Source organism: Talpa europaea, assembly GCF_964194135.1.
Source record: "Talpa europaea genome assembly, chromosome: 15".
In the NCBI taxonomy this organism is placed as follows: domain Eukaryota; kingdom Metazoa; phylum Chordata; class Mammalia; order Eulipotyphla; family Talpidae; genus Talpa; species Talpa europaea.
The window spans coordinates 77,623,695-77,640,935 of NC_140083.1; the positions used below are offsets into that span (position 1 = coordinate 77,623,695).

At 37.1% G+C, this 17,241-nt stretch overlaps 1 protein-coding gene across 10 annotated transcripts in view; it reads left to right on the top strand.

Annotated features, from left to right (window-relative positions):
• LARP4 (La ribonucleoprotein 4) overlaps positions 1-15,840 on the top strand; it is a gene marked incomplete at both ends in the record, with an annotated part of 36,060 nt that extends 20,220 nt beyond the window's left edge. For 4 of the 10 annotated variants that reach the window (XM_084255527.1, XM_084255521.1, XM_084255523.1 and 1 more), the window contains 6 exons: positions 3,252-3,464; positions 5,462-5,510; positions 9,186-9,347; positions 13,196-13,320; positions 13,418-13,583; positions 15,302-15,840. In XM_084255527.1, the coding sequence (XP_084111653.1) occupies positions 3,252-3,464; positions 5,462-5,510; positions 9,186-9,347; positions 13,196-13,320; positions 13,418-13,583; positions 15,302-15,640 (1,054 nt within the window). Of the gene's footprint in view, positions 1-3,251; positions 3,465-5,461; positions 5,511-9,185; positions 9,348-13,195; positions 13,321-13,417; positions 13,584-15,301 lie in introns of those variants that run through there. The other 6 variants (XM_084255528.1, XM_084255524.1, XM_084255529.1 and 3 more) reach the window with 4 other exon arrangements.
• Positions 15,841-17,241: the final 1,401 nt, after the last annotated feature.

Sequence of the window (17,241 nt, forward strand, 5' to 3'; positions counted from 1 at the left end):
GCTACTTTATAAAATTGTAATGAGATCTCTTCAACAGTGTAAGAATGAAGGAATTTTTATAAACAAAAGATTATCTGTCCTCTTAGAGATGACTCGTGGTTTGATAATACAATACAGATAGTAATTAAAGGCAAAATTGACATATAGGTGGGACATGTAGGTAGAAGAGTACAGTGCATCTTAAGATACATAATACACATTGACCCCTAACCCGTTTTCCCATTGTTCAAAAAAGATTAATTTCCACAAACACATAGAATCCATGTTGTTTAAATCTGGAAAGAGATTGTTATGTCATTTTAACTCATTTCACAGATGAGGTAAGTAAAAGCTGGACAAGTATCTTGTTAGGCTTACATGGCTAGGTGTTATCAGCAACCTATTAGAACTTTACCATTAACATATCTGGTAAAGTTTTTTCTTCAGAATAATTCCGATAGAACAAATGAAAGTTTACAACTGAGGAGATAAAGATTTCTATCAATTTCATGTTTATTTGAAGGGTTAAATTTTGCTTTGAACTCTTAAGTGGAGTAGACTTCTGTTAAAGGTAAACAAAAAGTAATTTTTGACTAATAACTGGAAGTACTGGTGTTTGCAAGTGCTTCACTTAAAGATACACTAAATGTATACAGTCTTCCTTTATGTTCACATGGTTTTGTCTCCTGTGCTTTCTTGATAAATGGGCTGAAACTAGAATAAGAAAGCCCAGAAATGGTAGTCAAATGTTCCTGGTTTATGAGGGTGTGTATTTATCATTTTAAAGATACAGGGCAGGTTTAGTATAATTTTACTTGTTAGTAAGTTAACCAACAAAAGTGGTTCTTAGCTTTTGATTATAGACATAATCCATGAATACTTGCTCTTAAAAATGTAAATATTACAGATGAAACAGCTTTTTGATCACCAGCTCAAATTCTTATTTCCTTCTTGCTTCTAAGAAGTGACAGCTATTAGACATTCATTCAAATTTATCAGTCAAGAACAAAGTAACTTTTAGGGAGCTCATTTACAGTTTATTATTTTAATCTTGTGACAGCCCAGTGATGATCACTAGCCCTACTTAGAGAGAATAGGACTAACTTTCAGAAGTCTGGGCATTTTTCTGCTTTTTCATACTTTATCTGTCACTGATTTCCCCTTTCTTTCCAACTTGTATTACTGTTTCTTTCATTATTCTTTATTTCTTTTGCCTGGACTGAGATTGTTAAGTCCCTCTCAGTGAAGGGTGAGATTATGAGATCTGAGGGCTATTTTTAAATCCTAAATTATCTGTTAGGTCTGTTGAAACGCAATGAGAAAATTCAGGTGAATGATAGTTTATAAACAGATTAACCAATATATCTACCTCAGGTCATTTTCATATATGATGAATAATTAAAATATTTTGAAAGTAACTTTGTTAGCTGATAGACAGTAATATTGTTATTAAAAATCTATTTTGCAGCAAAAATTATGTGAAAAGTGTGTCATATGAAACTCATCACAACTTTGTAGTCTGATTTTTTTATCTTTAAATTTTAATAAAAGTAGCCTAATATTTTATGAGCTGTAAAGAGCAAATTAAAATAGCTAGAGATTATTTTTGAATGGCTGTTTAATCGCTGGGCTTATAAATTGTTATGAGGTTTTAAATTCTTGTTTGGTGAACCAAGAATTGTGAATAAGTTAATATTACACATTTGTAATTATGTCAACTAAAAAAATGGAGCATTATAAATTATAAATAAGGGGTCAAACTCAAATCTCATACTTGTTTTTGATTTTACTATAAAGGAAAGATCCTCAGTTAGTTGGGCTTATGTTAGATATTTTCACTATTAAATTGCATCCTTTCTCTGTCACCCTACCCTAGCTTCATCTGTTTACAAATTGTTAAGAGTTGTTATCCAGGATAAAAGCTGCTTTTTTAGAAGTAATGGTTTCTTTGCTCTCAGATTCAACATCTTTAATTCATGAACTCATACCCATCTTTAAGTTGCAGTATATTTCTATTTTCCTAGTTTTTTTGGTCCCACATATGAATCTTTTTTTTTTTTAAGATTGGTTGATTGATTGATTGATTGATTGATTTACACAAGCACTGGGTACAGTCAGAAGCACGGGAGGGTGAGAGAATTCACCAGAGCCAGAGCGGGAAGCAGAGCAGGCAGAAGGACCGAAGTACACCGCTGAGGGGAGCAGCGGGCGGCAGGAGAGGTCTGCGCGCCACGTGGGACCCTCCTCCGGTGGTCGGGGAGCAGCCAGGGATCGAACCAGTGCTGCAGAGGCTGCGGGCAGCTTCGCAACCCAGCGCTCAACCGCTGTGCCACCAGGGAGGCCCCACATATGAATCTTTAAACAGCTAATTTCATTTGGTGAAATTAGGAGTCCTTGTGTAAGAAGCTAGAATCTTAATATATGCCACTGTTTCTCAATACTTTTACCCTTGTTACTCCCTAAAAGCCTTTTCAGACCTTTCCCCCCTCTAATTTTCCCTTGTGAAATTTATTACAAGTAATTGTATATCTATACATGTTTATACACACAGACACTTTTACATAGGGTGAATAAGACAGATTTTGTTTCTCCCACCCTCTGGACCAATTTTATGCCCTTTGGATGATGTTGCCTTCATTGAAAATGGGTGGCAGAGGGCCTCCCCGGTGGCGCAGCGGTTGAGCTCTGGGTTGCGAAGTTGCCCGCAGCCTCTGCAGCGCCGGTTCAATATCCGGCTGCTCCCGGGCCACCGGAGGAGGGTCCTACATGGCGCGCAGACCTCTCCTGCCGCCCGCTGCTCCCCTCAGCAGTGTACTTCGGTCCTTCTGCCTGCTCTGCTCCCCGCTCTGGCTCTGGTGAATTCTCTCAACCTCCTGTGCTTCTGACTGTACCCAGTGCTTGTATAAATAAATAAATAAATCTTTAAAAAAAAAAAAAGAAAGAAAATGGGTGGCAGAAACTCAGTTTTAAAGCCTGTCTCATTTAGATATGTCCACACTGCAGCTGGTGTTAAAGGAAGGAAGTAATTTTATCTTGAAGAGCTTTAACTTCCCCCCAAAACTTATCCAACAACTTTCATTTAATGTGGAAATTCTCTGCCTTTTAAATAATGTATCTGGGGTATTAAAGGGATTATATTTTTACAACAGTACATTTTTAAGTACAGCAAAGGGCAATCTTTAACTTGGACTATTAAGAGTTTCTACTGTTAAGAAGAAAGATTTTCAATCTGTTTTAATCTTTTCTTGTTTATGATCTTATATTTCTTATAGTGTGAAGCCTCATTTTAGGTCATCCAGTGGTTCAGAACACTCAACTGAGGGCTCTGTGTCATTGGGGGATGGACCATTAACCAGATCTGGTTCAAGGAACTTCCCAACCGAACGACATAACTCCACAGTAACGGGGCATCAGGAACAAAACTACCTTCCAAAAGAGACCCCAACTTTGCAAATGGAGCAGAATGGGGACTATGGTAGGGGCAGGTAAGGAAATATGGAAATAAGTATGGAAAATTCATGAATCATAATGTCAATAATCGAACATGCTTTTGTTGTTTTAACTTAATGGTGTAAAATTCTGCTAAATAAATGCATCATTCACATTTTATGAGTTTTTCATAATTATTAAGAAATACAGAATACCCATATAGATTATAGGTCCGAATTATAGGTTTATAAAAGCTAACCTGAAATTCTTTATGGTTCACTGAGGAAAGAATAGCTTAGAAAGATGAGCTCCTTCATTATGGTTTTAATAGCTTATAATTTATAAACAATGGGAATGGGGAGTTAATGTATTGCTTACACTGCCTAAACAAAATTTTAAAAACTTGAAGTCTAATGTGCTTCTGGTATAGAGAGAATAATACTAATAAAATGGGCTTAACTTATATTATTGGGCTGTGGGAAAAGTCACAACGTATTTTTTTTTTAATAATAAATTTTATTTTTATATTCCCCATACAATTGCAACCCCCCCATTCTGACCCCAATCCCGCCCCCCACCCCCCAAAAAGTGTCTCTGGTTCATAGTTTTTTGTTGATTCTGATTTTCACTTTCTTATAGTTATTCATTTTCCTGGTCCCTTATTTAAGTTTTCTAGATTCCTGCTATGAGTGAGACCATCCGGTATTTTTCTTTTTCTCTCTGGCTTATTTCGCTGAGCATGATCCCTTCCAGTGCCATCCATGTTGCTGCAAATTGCATGTGTTTATCTTTTTTGAATGCTGAGTAATATTCCATGGTATATATGTACCACATCTTCTTGATCCATTCATCTATTTTTAGGCATTTGGGCTGTTTCCAAAGCTTAGCTATTGTAAATAGTGCTGCTATAAACATAGGGGTGCAGGTGCTCTTTGGAATGGATGTTTCTATGTCCTTTGGGTAAATACCTAGGAGTGGAATTGCTGGATCATATGGAAGCTCTATGTTTAATAGGTCCAGAAATCTCCACACAGCTCTCCATAGTGGTTGGACCAGTTTGCACTCCCACCAACAGTGCAGAAGAGTTCCTTTTTCTCCACAACCTCGCCAACATTTGTTGTTGCTAGTTTTTTTAATATGTGCCATTCTCACTGGTGTAAGATGGTATCTCATGGTAGTTTTGATTTGCATTTCCCTGATTACAACTGATGTTGAACATTTTTTCATATGCCTGTTGGCCATTTGCATTTCCTCTTCAGAGAAGTTTCTTTTTAGCTCTTCTGCCCATTTTTTCACTGGATTATTTTCTTTGTTGTTGTTGAGTCTCATCAGCTCTTTGCAGATTTTTGTGATCAGACCTTTATCATTAGTGTTGTGTGCAAAAATGTTCTCCCAGTTGGTGGGGTTTCTCTTTGTTTTTGTTATTGTCCCTTTTGCTGTGCAGAAGCTCTTTTTTTTTTTAAATTATTTTTTAATAGTTTTTATTTATTTATTTATATTTATACAAGCACCGGGCACAGTCAGAAGCGCGGGAGGGCGAGAGAATTCATCAGAGCCAGAGCGGGAGCAGAGCAGGCAGAAGGACCGAAGCACACCGCTGAGGGGAGCAATGGGCGGCAGGAGAGGTCCGCGTGCCATGCGGGACCCTCCTCCAGTGGCCGGGGAGCAGCGGGGATGGAACCAGCGCTGCAGAGGCTGCAGGCAGCCTCACAACCCAGTGCTCAACCGCTGCGCCACCGGGAAGGCCCAGAAGCTCTTTAATTTGATGTAGTCCCAGCTGTTTATCTTTGCCTTTACTACAACGTATTTTTTTTTTCTATGCAAAAATGCGTCATGACTTTTTTGACAACCCAGTACTTAGTGGTGTTGGTTGTAGTAGGTGAAGTTTTTGGTAGATTTTTTTCCAGAAGACTATAGATATATCTTTTAATAATAATATTTAGAAAGGTACTTAAAATAGAAATCTACTCATCCTTGATAGAATGTGTATATTTAAAGAAATTTACAAGTTGTCCTTTTAACACATCCCCTTTTTGTTTTCATTGTTAAAAAGGAGAACTCTCTTCAGAGGTCGGAGACGGCGAGAAGATGACAGGATCCCAGTATGTATATTTTTTGTCCTCAGTTATATTTGTTAAAGTTTCTTCTTTTATGATTTACTGTGGTTCACTTGCGGTCTATCTTTCCAGGTTTTTGTTTTATAGATTATAATATTTGTTGAAAGCAAAAGAACATTTTTTGACTACCACCACCCTTAAGTACATACATAATTAGGAATTTGACTTGTGTTTGCTTACTTTAAATATAAATTGTTTTATACCTAAAATACTGGTTTAAAAACCAATGGTTTAAAAACCAAAAATATGAAAAATTTAACTACTAATGGACATTTAAGTATTAATCTTTCTGTTACAAACAGTGATATTACAGTATTATGATAACCTCATACAACCATCATCTGTACACTACATGTGCGATAACATCTGAAAGACAGCCCCTGGATGTTGAATTTAATGGGTCACAATTCAGTAAGTTGTGTAAAATAACTTTCTATAGATAGGATTTGTTCCCACAAACAGTGAACACAAAAGCCTCCTGGTTATCTATAGCTTTACAGAGAATGTGACTTTTTTGCCAATCTGATGCTGGAAATTGTTCATACTATATATTATTAATTGTAACATGGAAGCAGTTTTCTACCCACTGCGCATTCTTATATCTTATAACTAATTTTATAAAAACAGCTGTAGGTTTTAAAAAAACAACTTGCAGTTCTAATTATGTTCTTACTTGAATCTGAACTTACCTAGCAAATTATTCATCTTTTTATTGTTTGTGGTGAAAGTTTGACATCTTTTAATTGGGAACAGAAGAACTTGAGGAATACAAATGATATAGGAAGACATGGTGATTTCAAGGAAATCTTGCCTAGAAATAACAGATCTATCATAAATGAGCGATGCAATGTTTATTTTACATGTTTAAGTAAATATATTAAGAGATAGTACATACATATTATATGCTAAAAGACTTACATTTTCAAAGAAGAAAAAATATTGCATTATATCACAAAGAATAGTCATTGGGGCAAACTGTAAATCTTTGAAAACTTATTCTTTCATGTATAGCTTCCTATGTGGATTAGCCTTGTGCCTCTAGGCAACAGCTTTTTAAGGATACATTGCAGTACTCCACAAGAATTGTCAGATGATCCTGATCAAATGGAGAAAGGAGAGATTAGGCTTGACACCTATTTAATATGTTGAATATATCAGGATTGAGGGCTGAAAAAGAGGGTGAAGCAAAAAGAGATAGGCATACCTTTCAGTAGGAAGGGCAGGATAGCGGTGCTATTATGCAGAAAGGAAAGCTCAGCTAGAAGTTAAACTTCAGATTTTTTTCAGCTTACATATAGTAGTTGAGGCCAAAAGAGTAGATGAAATCATGTAGCATACTCTACAGAATAAGTAATGAAAGTGGGCCAAGTTTGTAACCTTGGGAAACATCGCATTGGGCTGAAAATAACATCATTACGTTGTCAGGAGTATTCAAGTAAAATCTGAGAGGAGATGACTAACCAGGCCAGTGAATATTGGGGTTTCAGATAAAGGTCTGAGCTGAAAATATTTAAAATGTACAATGCAATGGTTTCTGATTAATTTGCAGAGTTACCAAAAAATTTCAGGTTGTTTGTATCTAGGTATTAGCTGATGTCATAGATAATAGGGGCAGTTTGGAAAGGGAGAAAAATGGTAATCATATTGAAACCAAAGCCATCATAGGGTCCTCCCTGGTGGTGCAAGGGGTTAAGTCTCAGTACTATGAAGATTTTGGCAGCCACTGCAGCACAAGTTCGATCCCTGTTAGGGAGTGGACCCACATGGCGCAGCAGACCTCTCCTGTCTCACTCGCTACTCCCCTCAGCATTGTATTTCAGTCAGTCCGCCTGTTTTATTCCCCACTCTGTCTCTGGTGAATCCTCTCACCCCCCTCACCTCTGGCTTGCACCCCAGCTCTTGTATGCATAAATAAATCTTTTTTTTTTTTAATAGAGGCATGTTTTATTTATTTGTTTGTTTGTTTGTGTTTATACATGCACTGGGTACAGTCAGAAGCGCGGGAGGGTGAGAGAATTCACCAGAGCCAGAGCGGGGAGCAGAGCAGGCAGAAGGACCGAAGTACACTGCTGAGGGGAGCAGCGGGCGGCAGGAGAGGTCTGCGCGCCATGCGGGACCCTCCTCCAGTGGCCGGGGAGCAGCCGGGGATGGAACCGGCGCCGCAGAGGCCGCGGGCAGCTTCGCAACCCAGCGCTCAACCGCTGCGCCACCGGGGAGGCCCTGCATAAATAAATCTTTAAAAAAAAAAGCCATCATAAAAGTGGGCAGGTGAAGAAGAGCACATGATTGTCAGATTTAGGAACAAGAGAGAGTTAATACAGAAGATCATCGTGGAATGAACTCCCAAAGGAAATTCTGGTTAACCTGCTTAATACTGGTGAAGTTGGGGGCAAGAGATGGTCAGATTTTGCATTGCAGAGGCATTGGTGACTTGTCAAAGCAGTTTTAGTGGAGTGTTGAGTAAAGTTAGGAAACAGAGAAAGAGGTAATATAAGTGAGAAACTTATCACAATATATAGAGTGGTTGGGGAGGGAGATGAGATTTAAGGAAAGATGTTGTTCTCTCAAAATTATGTGAAAGGAGAAAAGATGAAGGTAAATTTAGGTAAGATAGGAGTTTTGTTACTATTATTGAGGGGGGGTATAGCAAATTTAGAAAGCAAAGGGTAGTGAAGGTTGCTTAAAGGAGTATGTAAAGTTTACAAAAGAAACAGGAAAGGTAGCTAACTAAAGATAAGTAGGATTGATGGCTCTGTTAAATCTGGAGTCAGGCCAAGAAGCATCTGGGAGGGATTCTGTTTCCAGCCCCCCAGTCCTTTTTATTTATTGGTGCTGGTAGTACTGGAGCAGTGCTGTGTGTCATGTATCTGGCTTTGTTCAATCCACTTGGGGCAGAAAGAATAACAAAGAACCTGAAACAAACTGGGTGCCAGTGATCAGCACAAGTTCTACTCAGATTGAATGTAAATTAAAATAAAGTAGGTCCAGATTTCTAAAGGTAACATTTCACCCTATGAAGCCATCCACATAATTTTCCATTTAAATAGGAAATACTTCTTTTTTCAATGCACAAAATACTGTTGGTGTATTATGTTGGTGTTTACACTAATTAGTAAATTTCTGAACCTTAGAAGAAAATAAATAAGTAGATTAAAAAGACTAAAGAGAGCTAAATTAAGATGAAAAGCAAAGAATATAGGGGCCTCCCTGGTGGCGCAAGGAATTAAGTCTCAGAACTATTAAGTTATCGACAGCCACTGCAACATGAGTTTGATTCCCCTGCCAGGGAGCTGACCCACATGGCACAGCAGACCTCTCCTTTCTCACCTACTCCTCCCCTCAGCAGTGTATTTAAGTCAGACCGCCTGTTCTGCTCCCCACTCTGTCTCTGGGGAATCCTCCTCACCACCACCCCCCTTCACCTCTGGCCTACACCCCATTTCTTGTATGCGTAAATAAAAACAAATCTTTTTTTAAAAAAAGAAGAAAAGCAAAGAATTTATAAGGGGAACAAATTCTTTGCATTAGGGTCGAGGTTTGTTTGTTTCTTTGTTCCTTTCTTCTTCCCTCCTCCTTGCCTGCCTGCCAGCCAGCCAGTATGGTACAGGATCAAGTAATGAGATAGGCATGTGAACCTGTTTTATGATTTGTGTCTTTTAGAGACCCCATCTATCAGCAGCTGAAGCAAAAGCTCCAACACCAAAGTTTGACTTATTAGCCTCAAATTTTCCTCCCTTACCTGGAAGTTCATCAAAAATAGCAGGTGAACTTGTTTTGGAGAGTAGGATGTCTGATGTTGTTAAAGGTGTCTTCAAAGAAAAGGTAAATTCTGAAGTATTCAATCTTTTACATTATGGTACCATATTTAGCCATTGTTTTCAGGATTACTATTTTAATTTTTATTTGCACCTATTATGTATTTATAGTTTTTATTTAAGGGGTTTTCCAACATACTTACTATAAAAACAGTATCATAAAAAGATTTATGATAAAGCTACACAGGGTCAGTGAAATGTTTCTTCACTTTTGTGAGTCTTTGTATCCGTAAACTCAGCTTGATAATGCAAACTGAATGCAAAATGTCATTTCCACTTATAATCCTATAATTTAACCAATGTTGTAAATAGTTTTTCTAAGCTAGCTTGAAGTTTTTTTTTTTTTTTTCGAAAGTTTGTGTACTTTTATTCATCAAACTTTAATCTCAGTCTTTCAGGAAATGGAGGGTAGATCAAAAGGTTGGGATACTCCCTCCTACAGTACTTGTAAGTGTAGACTTTTTCCATTCCATAAATCTTCATGCCCCACAAATTTTTTTCATATTCTTCTTTTCTAGTTCAATTTGTTTCCATTTTAATAGCATATGTATGTGTTAGATGTAGCTTTATAATGAAAAATAAAAGTGGTTGGCCCTCTGCAACCACTTTCACTACTAGTTTTTTCTCTTGACATATATTACTATTTCTAATAAACACGGTTCTGCTATTAGACATTGTCTGTTAACTTAAGGATTTGGCTCTCAATCCAACATATATTTCCCATCCTTTCAATATATCATCCTTTATTATATCTAAGATGCCATCAATCATAAGATGTCCCATTATTTTAATACCACTAAGAAAATAAAAAACATCCCAGTCTTAATATTATATAGTTCTTCATAGCTGAGCCTTGTAGTATACTGTTATTTCTCTCTTTTACTCTCAGTGACCAGCTGTACAGCTGTGTTCCAGGAATTTCCCTTCACCACCATGCTGGAAATTTGTCTTACTCTTCTTTGTTGGATTCCCTTTTTTTCTTGCTTCTCTTTTTACTTTTCCATATTACCATGGACCACATCTTCCCAACTTGCTTGAGTAAGTGACTTTTAGTAGAGATTTCTTAGGACCTTTCATTCTGAACATGCTTTTCTTTTCTTGCACTTGATCTGTAGTTTATAGAATTCTCTATTAGAAATCATTTCCCCTCAGAATTTTGAAGGTTTAAAAATTATGCAGTTAGGGCCTCCCCGGTGGCGCAGCGGTTGAGCGCTGGGTTGCGAAGCTGCCCACGGCCTCTGCGGCGCCGGTTCCATCCCCGGCTGCTCCCCGGCCACCGGAGGAGGGTCCCACATGGCGCGCAGACCTCTCCTGCCGCCCGCTGCTCCCCTCAGCAGTGTACTTCGGTCCTTCTGCCTGCTCTGCTCCCCGCTCTGGCTCTGGTGAATTCTCTCACCCTCCCGCGCTTCTGACTGTACCCAGTGCATGTATAAACAAAAACAAACAAACCAGCAAACAAATAAATAAAGCATGCATCTATTAAAAAAAAATTATGCAGTTATTTCATCAGTTCTAAAATAGAATTTTCCACCTTTTCCACCTTTGAAAATCAGGCTTAGATTTTAAAAAGCTAATTGACATATAAGTGGCAGTATTTTTTCTTAGTAGAACTAAAGTAATGGTGTGTTTTACAATTGATGACTTCTCAAATTTGGTAACATGATGTGCACACATTTTTAAAGAAGAATAAATTGTTCTTCTACTTGTATTTCCTACCCTCAATTGTGGACTGTAAACATCACCAAAATATTAGCAAGTGCCGTTTGAATCCCCTCTCTATTTACAGTTCTTCTTTCCCTTTTCTCCCTCAGAAATAAGTATTGTCACGACTTTGTGATAATTTCTTGTTGATCTTTATAGTTTTAAATTCCTGGTTGGGAAACTTTTTTTTTTGTAACGGGCCAGATAGTGAATGTGTTAGGTTTTGTGGGACACATGCTGTCACATAGTCTGTTTTTAAGCCCTTTAAAAACTTACAAATCATTCTTAGACCTTAAGCCACTATAACATAACTCAGGCAGATTTGGCCTGCAGGCCATGGTTTGCCACTCTTTAATCTACGCAAGGTATTGTTTGTTGACTGTGCTTGGTTTTGAACACTACATAAATATAATTGTACAGTATGTGTTCTGTTCTGTTACTTTTTGTACTCTGTTGTTTCAGTTCACCACTGTTGATAACAGGATTACTTCATTTTGCATTTTGTATACTCATTCTACTGTTATTGGACATAATTATTGTTTGCCATCACAAGCAACATTGCTGTGAGTGTTCATAGTGGTTCATGTGTGCAAGAACACTTACAGTATATACACAAGAGTATATATAAGACATGAATATATGTGTGTGAATATGCATAAACACTGACCCCCATAACCCTATATATATAGTGCAGTTGCTGATTGATAGGGCACATTCTTCTAAATTTTAGTTGAATTTAAGTATCTTTTCACATCTATTGATCTTTCGAGTTTGTTTTATGAAGAGTTATGTAATTGGCACATTCCCCTCCTGTCCCCCATTGGGCTCTTTTACAGAAGGCATGGGTTTTGGTTTTTTTTCCCCCCTTTTTCAAATATATTCCAGGGCCTCCTGGTGGCACAGGGGTTAAATCTCAGCACTATCAAGCTATTGCCAGCCGGTGCGGCATGTCGCCAGCCGGGGAGCTGACCCAAATGGTGCAGCAGACCTTTCCTGTCTTGCCCGGTGCTCCCCTTAGCAGTGTATTTATTTCAGTAAATCCACCTGTTCTGCTCCCTACTCTGTCTCTGGTGAATCCTCTCACTCACCCCACCCCAGCCCCTGCACCTCTGGCCTACACTCCAGTTCTTGTATGCATAAATAAATAAAATAAATCTTTAAAAAATTTTTGATATATTCCAGATACTAATTCTTGTCAGTATACTACTAACAATCTTTCAGTTTTATAGTTTGTATTTAGTCTTCAGTGTCAGGTAAAAACAAGTTCTTAATTTTAGTTTTAATGTGATCATGTTTAGCAATTTTTTCTTTTAGGAAATGTGCCGGCTTCCAGAAAGCTTTTTAGAAATTTGTGGTTCTGATTCTTGATCTCCTGTGCTTGCTTTTTCCTCTCTGGAGGCTTTTAGAATTCACTTGCACTGGTCATTCTGTAAAATTTCATCATGATGTGTCTTGGTAGAGCTCTTATTTTATTCATTATGCTGGATGATTGTAGATCCTCAATCGGGACTTACCCTTCCATGCTGGGAAGTTTTTCTGTACTATTTCTGATAAATTCTTTACCTTTTCCCTTCTCTTATTTGAATTCTTTGTTTGATATTGAATCTTATAAATTGAACATCTTATTTTATGCCTGACTTATTTCACTTAGCATAATGTCCTCAAGATTCATTTGTGTTCATTGCATGCCAATATTCCATTGTTTAATATACTACATTTTGTTTATTGACTAGTTAAAAAATTAAGATTGTTCCTAATTTCTGGTCATTGTGAATAATACTGCTATTAACGTTTGCATATAGGTTTTTGCGTAGACATATGTTTTCTTTTGGATATATACACAGGAGTGGAATTGCTGGATCATATGGTAACTGTTTAACTTTCTGAGGAATTGGAAGATAGTTTTTCAGAGTGGCTGCATCATTTTATGTTGCCACCTTCAACGTATGAAAGTTCCAGCATCTTCATATCATCACTAGCTTATGTTACTGTCTCTTTTTTATTATAGTCGAGTGACTTCTTACTGTGGTTTTGATTTATATCTCCCTAATAACCAGTGATAGTGAAAATCTTTTCATGTACCTAATGACCATTTATATATCTTTGGAGAAGTTTCTGTTAAAATACAATTTTGAAATATATTTTTACTTTAAGGACAACGAAGAGTTAAGAGTTAATTGCTCGCTGCCTGCAGAGAATGAACATACAGACTGCATCTCTGCCCAGCAACTCAAGATGAGTACTAGTCCTCCATGTACATCTGAGCTTCCTGCATTAAGGTACACATTGTAGTGCAGGAGGTGTTCCAATTAAGATTATTCTTGTGAATGTTTGCTCTGCTGTTACTAAGACTATAACAAGCTGTTTTTTCCTCAGTACAACTCAGCAAAAGGATCTAATAGAGGATTCCATTGTTCAGAAGGATGTTCTCAGCCAGACAACTATACCAGCCTCTTCCTCAAATACTGCAAAGCCATCAAGGACAAATGCTGCTTCTCCATGTAATAGTAACATAAGTGCAGCTGTAACTGTGGCCCTGCAGGTAACTTGTTGAATTTAGTCTATGTGAAGGAAAATAATAGGTTAAGTAATGAGTAATTATTTTTTTCTTATTACTCTGCTAAGCAGTCATTTGGAAATAGCCCAATTAGAACTGCCTTTGTTAAGGAAAAGCTAAAGGAGCTTAAAGGTCAATATGAAAAAAAAAAAATGGAAATTTTAGCCATATTTTGGGAGTAAAGAAGTTACTGCCCATTCTATTTCTTTTGATTGCTCAACGGCTATAAAGCCCATGGGGGCCACTCTTACAGAATCATTTTTGTAATTAGGGAAATACAGAAAAGCAGGGAAGAAACAAAATTTTTATAGGTTAAGGATATTTTGACATTTAATAATGATAGCAGAAATAATATAATAGCTACCAATTGTTGAGTGACTACTATGTGCTAGGATTAGTGCTAAAGAGTTTTTACTTGCTTTACACCATTCTCACAACACTCTTAACTATCTTTTTTCAGACAACGTGGTTAATACTTTCATTTAGTCTTCTATTAGTATATTATTGGTTTCCAATGCCTCTGCTCTTATGATATTCCTCTCCGGCTTCTTTGTAGCCAGGGAAGAAAGAATAGAATCATTTCATCATGTGGATTTATCATTATTAATTGAATGTTCTTCGTTCTTAGTCATTTAGGTTTCCAGTTTTTTCCATCACTGAAAACAATGCTGACATTATGTTACATAAATCGCTAAGGCTTTGTATTATTTACAACAACTGTATTTCTTAAATTTAGATGTAACTGATTACATTAACTTCAGATGTACAATACTTCTATAAGTTACACAATGATTAAACAGTAAGTTTAGTTAAAACTATAACAATTTCTTGTGGTGAGAACATTTAAGATCTGCCTCTTAGCAACTATCAAATATGCAGAACATTATAAGCTGTAGTCCTCATGCTGTATATGTATGGTCATATATAGTCACCACCCTGATTTATACTGTAATAGGAAGTTTCTACCTTTTGATATGTTACGCCCACCCTTTTTTCACTTACTATTTTATTTATTTCACTTGTTAATGTTTTACAAAAGAGGATTTCTTCCCGCAGGTGTGGCCAACCTTAGCTCTCCCACCACCAAAGTACCCATAGTCCTCCACCATAATACACAGGGCTTTTTCCCCACTTCCCACTCTCATCCCTTAGTTTTGTTTACTGTCTAAGATTTTATTTTATTTTTTTTAAATGTTTTTTTATATATATTTTTAAGATTAATTTTTATTTATTTATTTATTTATACAAGCACTGGGTCAATATGACCAGTCAGAAGCGCGGGAGGGTGAGAGAATTCACCAGAGCGGGGAGCAGAGCAGGCAGAAGGACCGAGGTACACTGCTGAGGGGAGCAGCGGGCGGCAGGAGAGGTCTGCGTGCCATGTGGGACCCTCCTCCGGTGGCTGGGGAGCAGCCGGGGATCGAACCGGCGCCGCAGAGGCTGCGGGCAGCTTCGCAACCCAGCGCTCAACCGCTGCACCAGCGGGGAGGCCCTACTGTCTAAGATTTTAATAATCAGAAGCCCAAGTGTATTGTTTTTAAGGATTTTACAAATACATTTTAATTTCTATGGGAGTGCCTACTGCTCTTTCCTAAAAGAGAACTTACTGGTTTTCTTGTGGTAAATAGTATTTCACTTGTGCTTTATTATTTAAAGAATGTGCACCAGAAAAAAAACTTGTGTCTTTTATGTTCACTTCAAAGGAACCCCGAAAGTTAAGTTACGCAGAAGTGTGTCAGAAGCCCCCTAAAGAGCCAACTCCAGTTCTTGTGCAGCCACTACGAGAACTTCGCTCCAACGTTGTATCTCCCACCAAAAATGAAGAAAATGGAGCTCCGGAGAAGTCCATTGAAAAAACACATGAGAAGCCAGAAGCAAGGGCTAGTAAGGATTATTCTGGCTTTCGAGGCAATACCATTCCCAGGGGAGCAGCTGGAAAAATCAGGGAACAGAGACGCCAGTTTGGCCATAGGGCTATACCTCAGGGAGTGACTCGACGTAATGGCAAAGAGCAGTATGTGCCACCCAGATCACCAAAGTAAAAAAAAAGAAAAGAAAAGAAAAAAACTATTCAAAAACTCTCTCTTCCCATTAAACTTGAGCCGTGGCTATATTGAACTATTTTGGAGGGGAGAGGGTAGCCAGGAAGGAAACAGGAGAAAAAGTACATCCTTAAATCATTATGGATTTTGGAGTTGTGAGCAGTAGAATCCCAAAATTCATCTCTAAAGTGATTTTAAAATGCTGGAGGATTCCAATCAGTATAAATATAAATATATATATATATGTATACATATAAAAAATATAATTTTTCTATTTTTGTTTTTGATTTTAATTTGCAGAAATCTTCTGCCTGGAATCAATTTTGAGGGTTCAGATTTAGCTTGGGGAAAAAACATATTATACATCCTTCAGTAAAGGAGAAGGGAGTGAGAGAAAATATTTTTTGAAGAAGCATTTCTGTAAAATTAGAAATTACTTTTTTTAATCTATTTAAAGTTTGGCTTGGAGAATGCCATCTCTGCCTACATGGCCTTGTGTTGCAAAGCAGATCAGTGGCTGGGTGCTTGTTGTGGTGTGAGTATGTATGCGAGAGTGATTGAAGCCAAAACTGTTGTCATGTTAGTAAATGATTTGAAAACTGAATGTAATACCTGAGTAGATTTTTTTTTCCGGTTTGAAATTTAGTCTGTCTTTTTGACTTTACTAATATTTCATTCAACAAACTGTTAAACTTTGATTGTACTTGGAATGTGACTACCAATCAGTTTGATACTCAAAAGAATGGGGATTATTTTAAAAATCGAAATTTTGTCTTAGATCTAGTGAATAGGTCAAATGGACTTCAGAAGTTTAAACTGCTCTGTGATTTCCTCACCCCCCTCCCCAAAGTAGTAAATAATTTTTTGTTTTTTCATTTGTTACTTTTTTCATTACCTACCCCCCCCAAAAAAAAACATAACCAACCATCTACAGAATGGTATGTTTCTAACTGCTTTAACCAGTCTAGTCAAATCATATAACTATTCTAAATTTCTGAATTTGAAATATTGTACTTTTCTGTTTGTGTATTTAGAATTTTAGATCCCAGATTGGTAGGGCAGACTGATCCTACAGTAATTTATTTGTCTTAGTATTAACAATGAAACATAACTGACTTTTAAAGTGTTAAATAGTGTAGAAGTAAAAGAAATTTTTTTTAAAGGCTTAATTTGGGAGCAACTTTTTTTTCTGTTTACAGTGTATTGTCACCTTCCTACCTTCCCCTTCTCCAAAATAAAAGTAATTCAGTTTGGAATTCACAGAAACATAACCAGCAAGTCATGAGAGTTATGAGTTAAGATGAGAAAGCTAGTTGAAGAAAATTAATGATAATTTCTCAGTGAATAAAGTTGTAGCTCTCGTATTAAATAGGCAGGTTTATATGCTGGTGTTTAGAAAATGGCTAAAATACTAAAAACCATGTTGCATTAATCTGTTTTTAAGTCATACTATTTTCAGAAGTTCTCTGTAAGGTGGGGTTTTGTTTTCTTTTTAGGGATAGTTTGTGATAGTAATAACTGTCCCTTATTGTTAGTAAATTACATATGTAACTGTAAATTGTGAACACTGGAAAGCACCATTGTGACATAGAGTAAACATC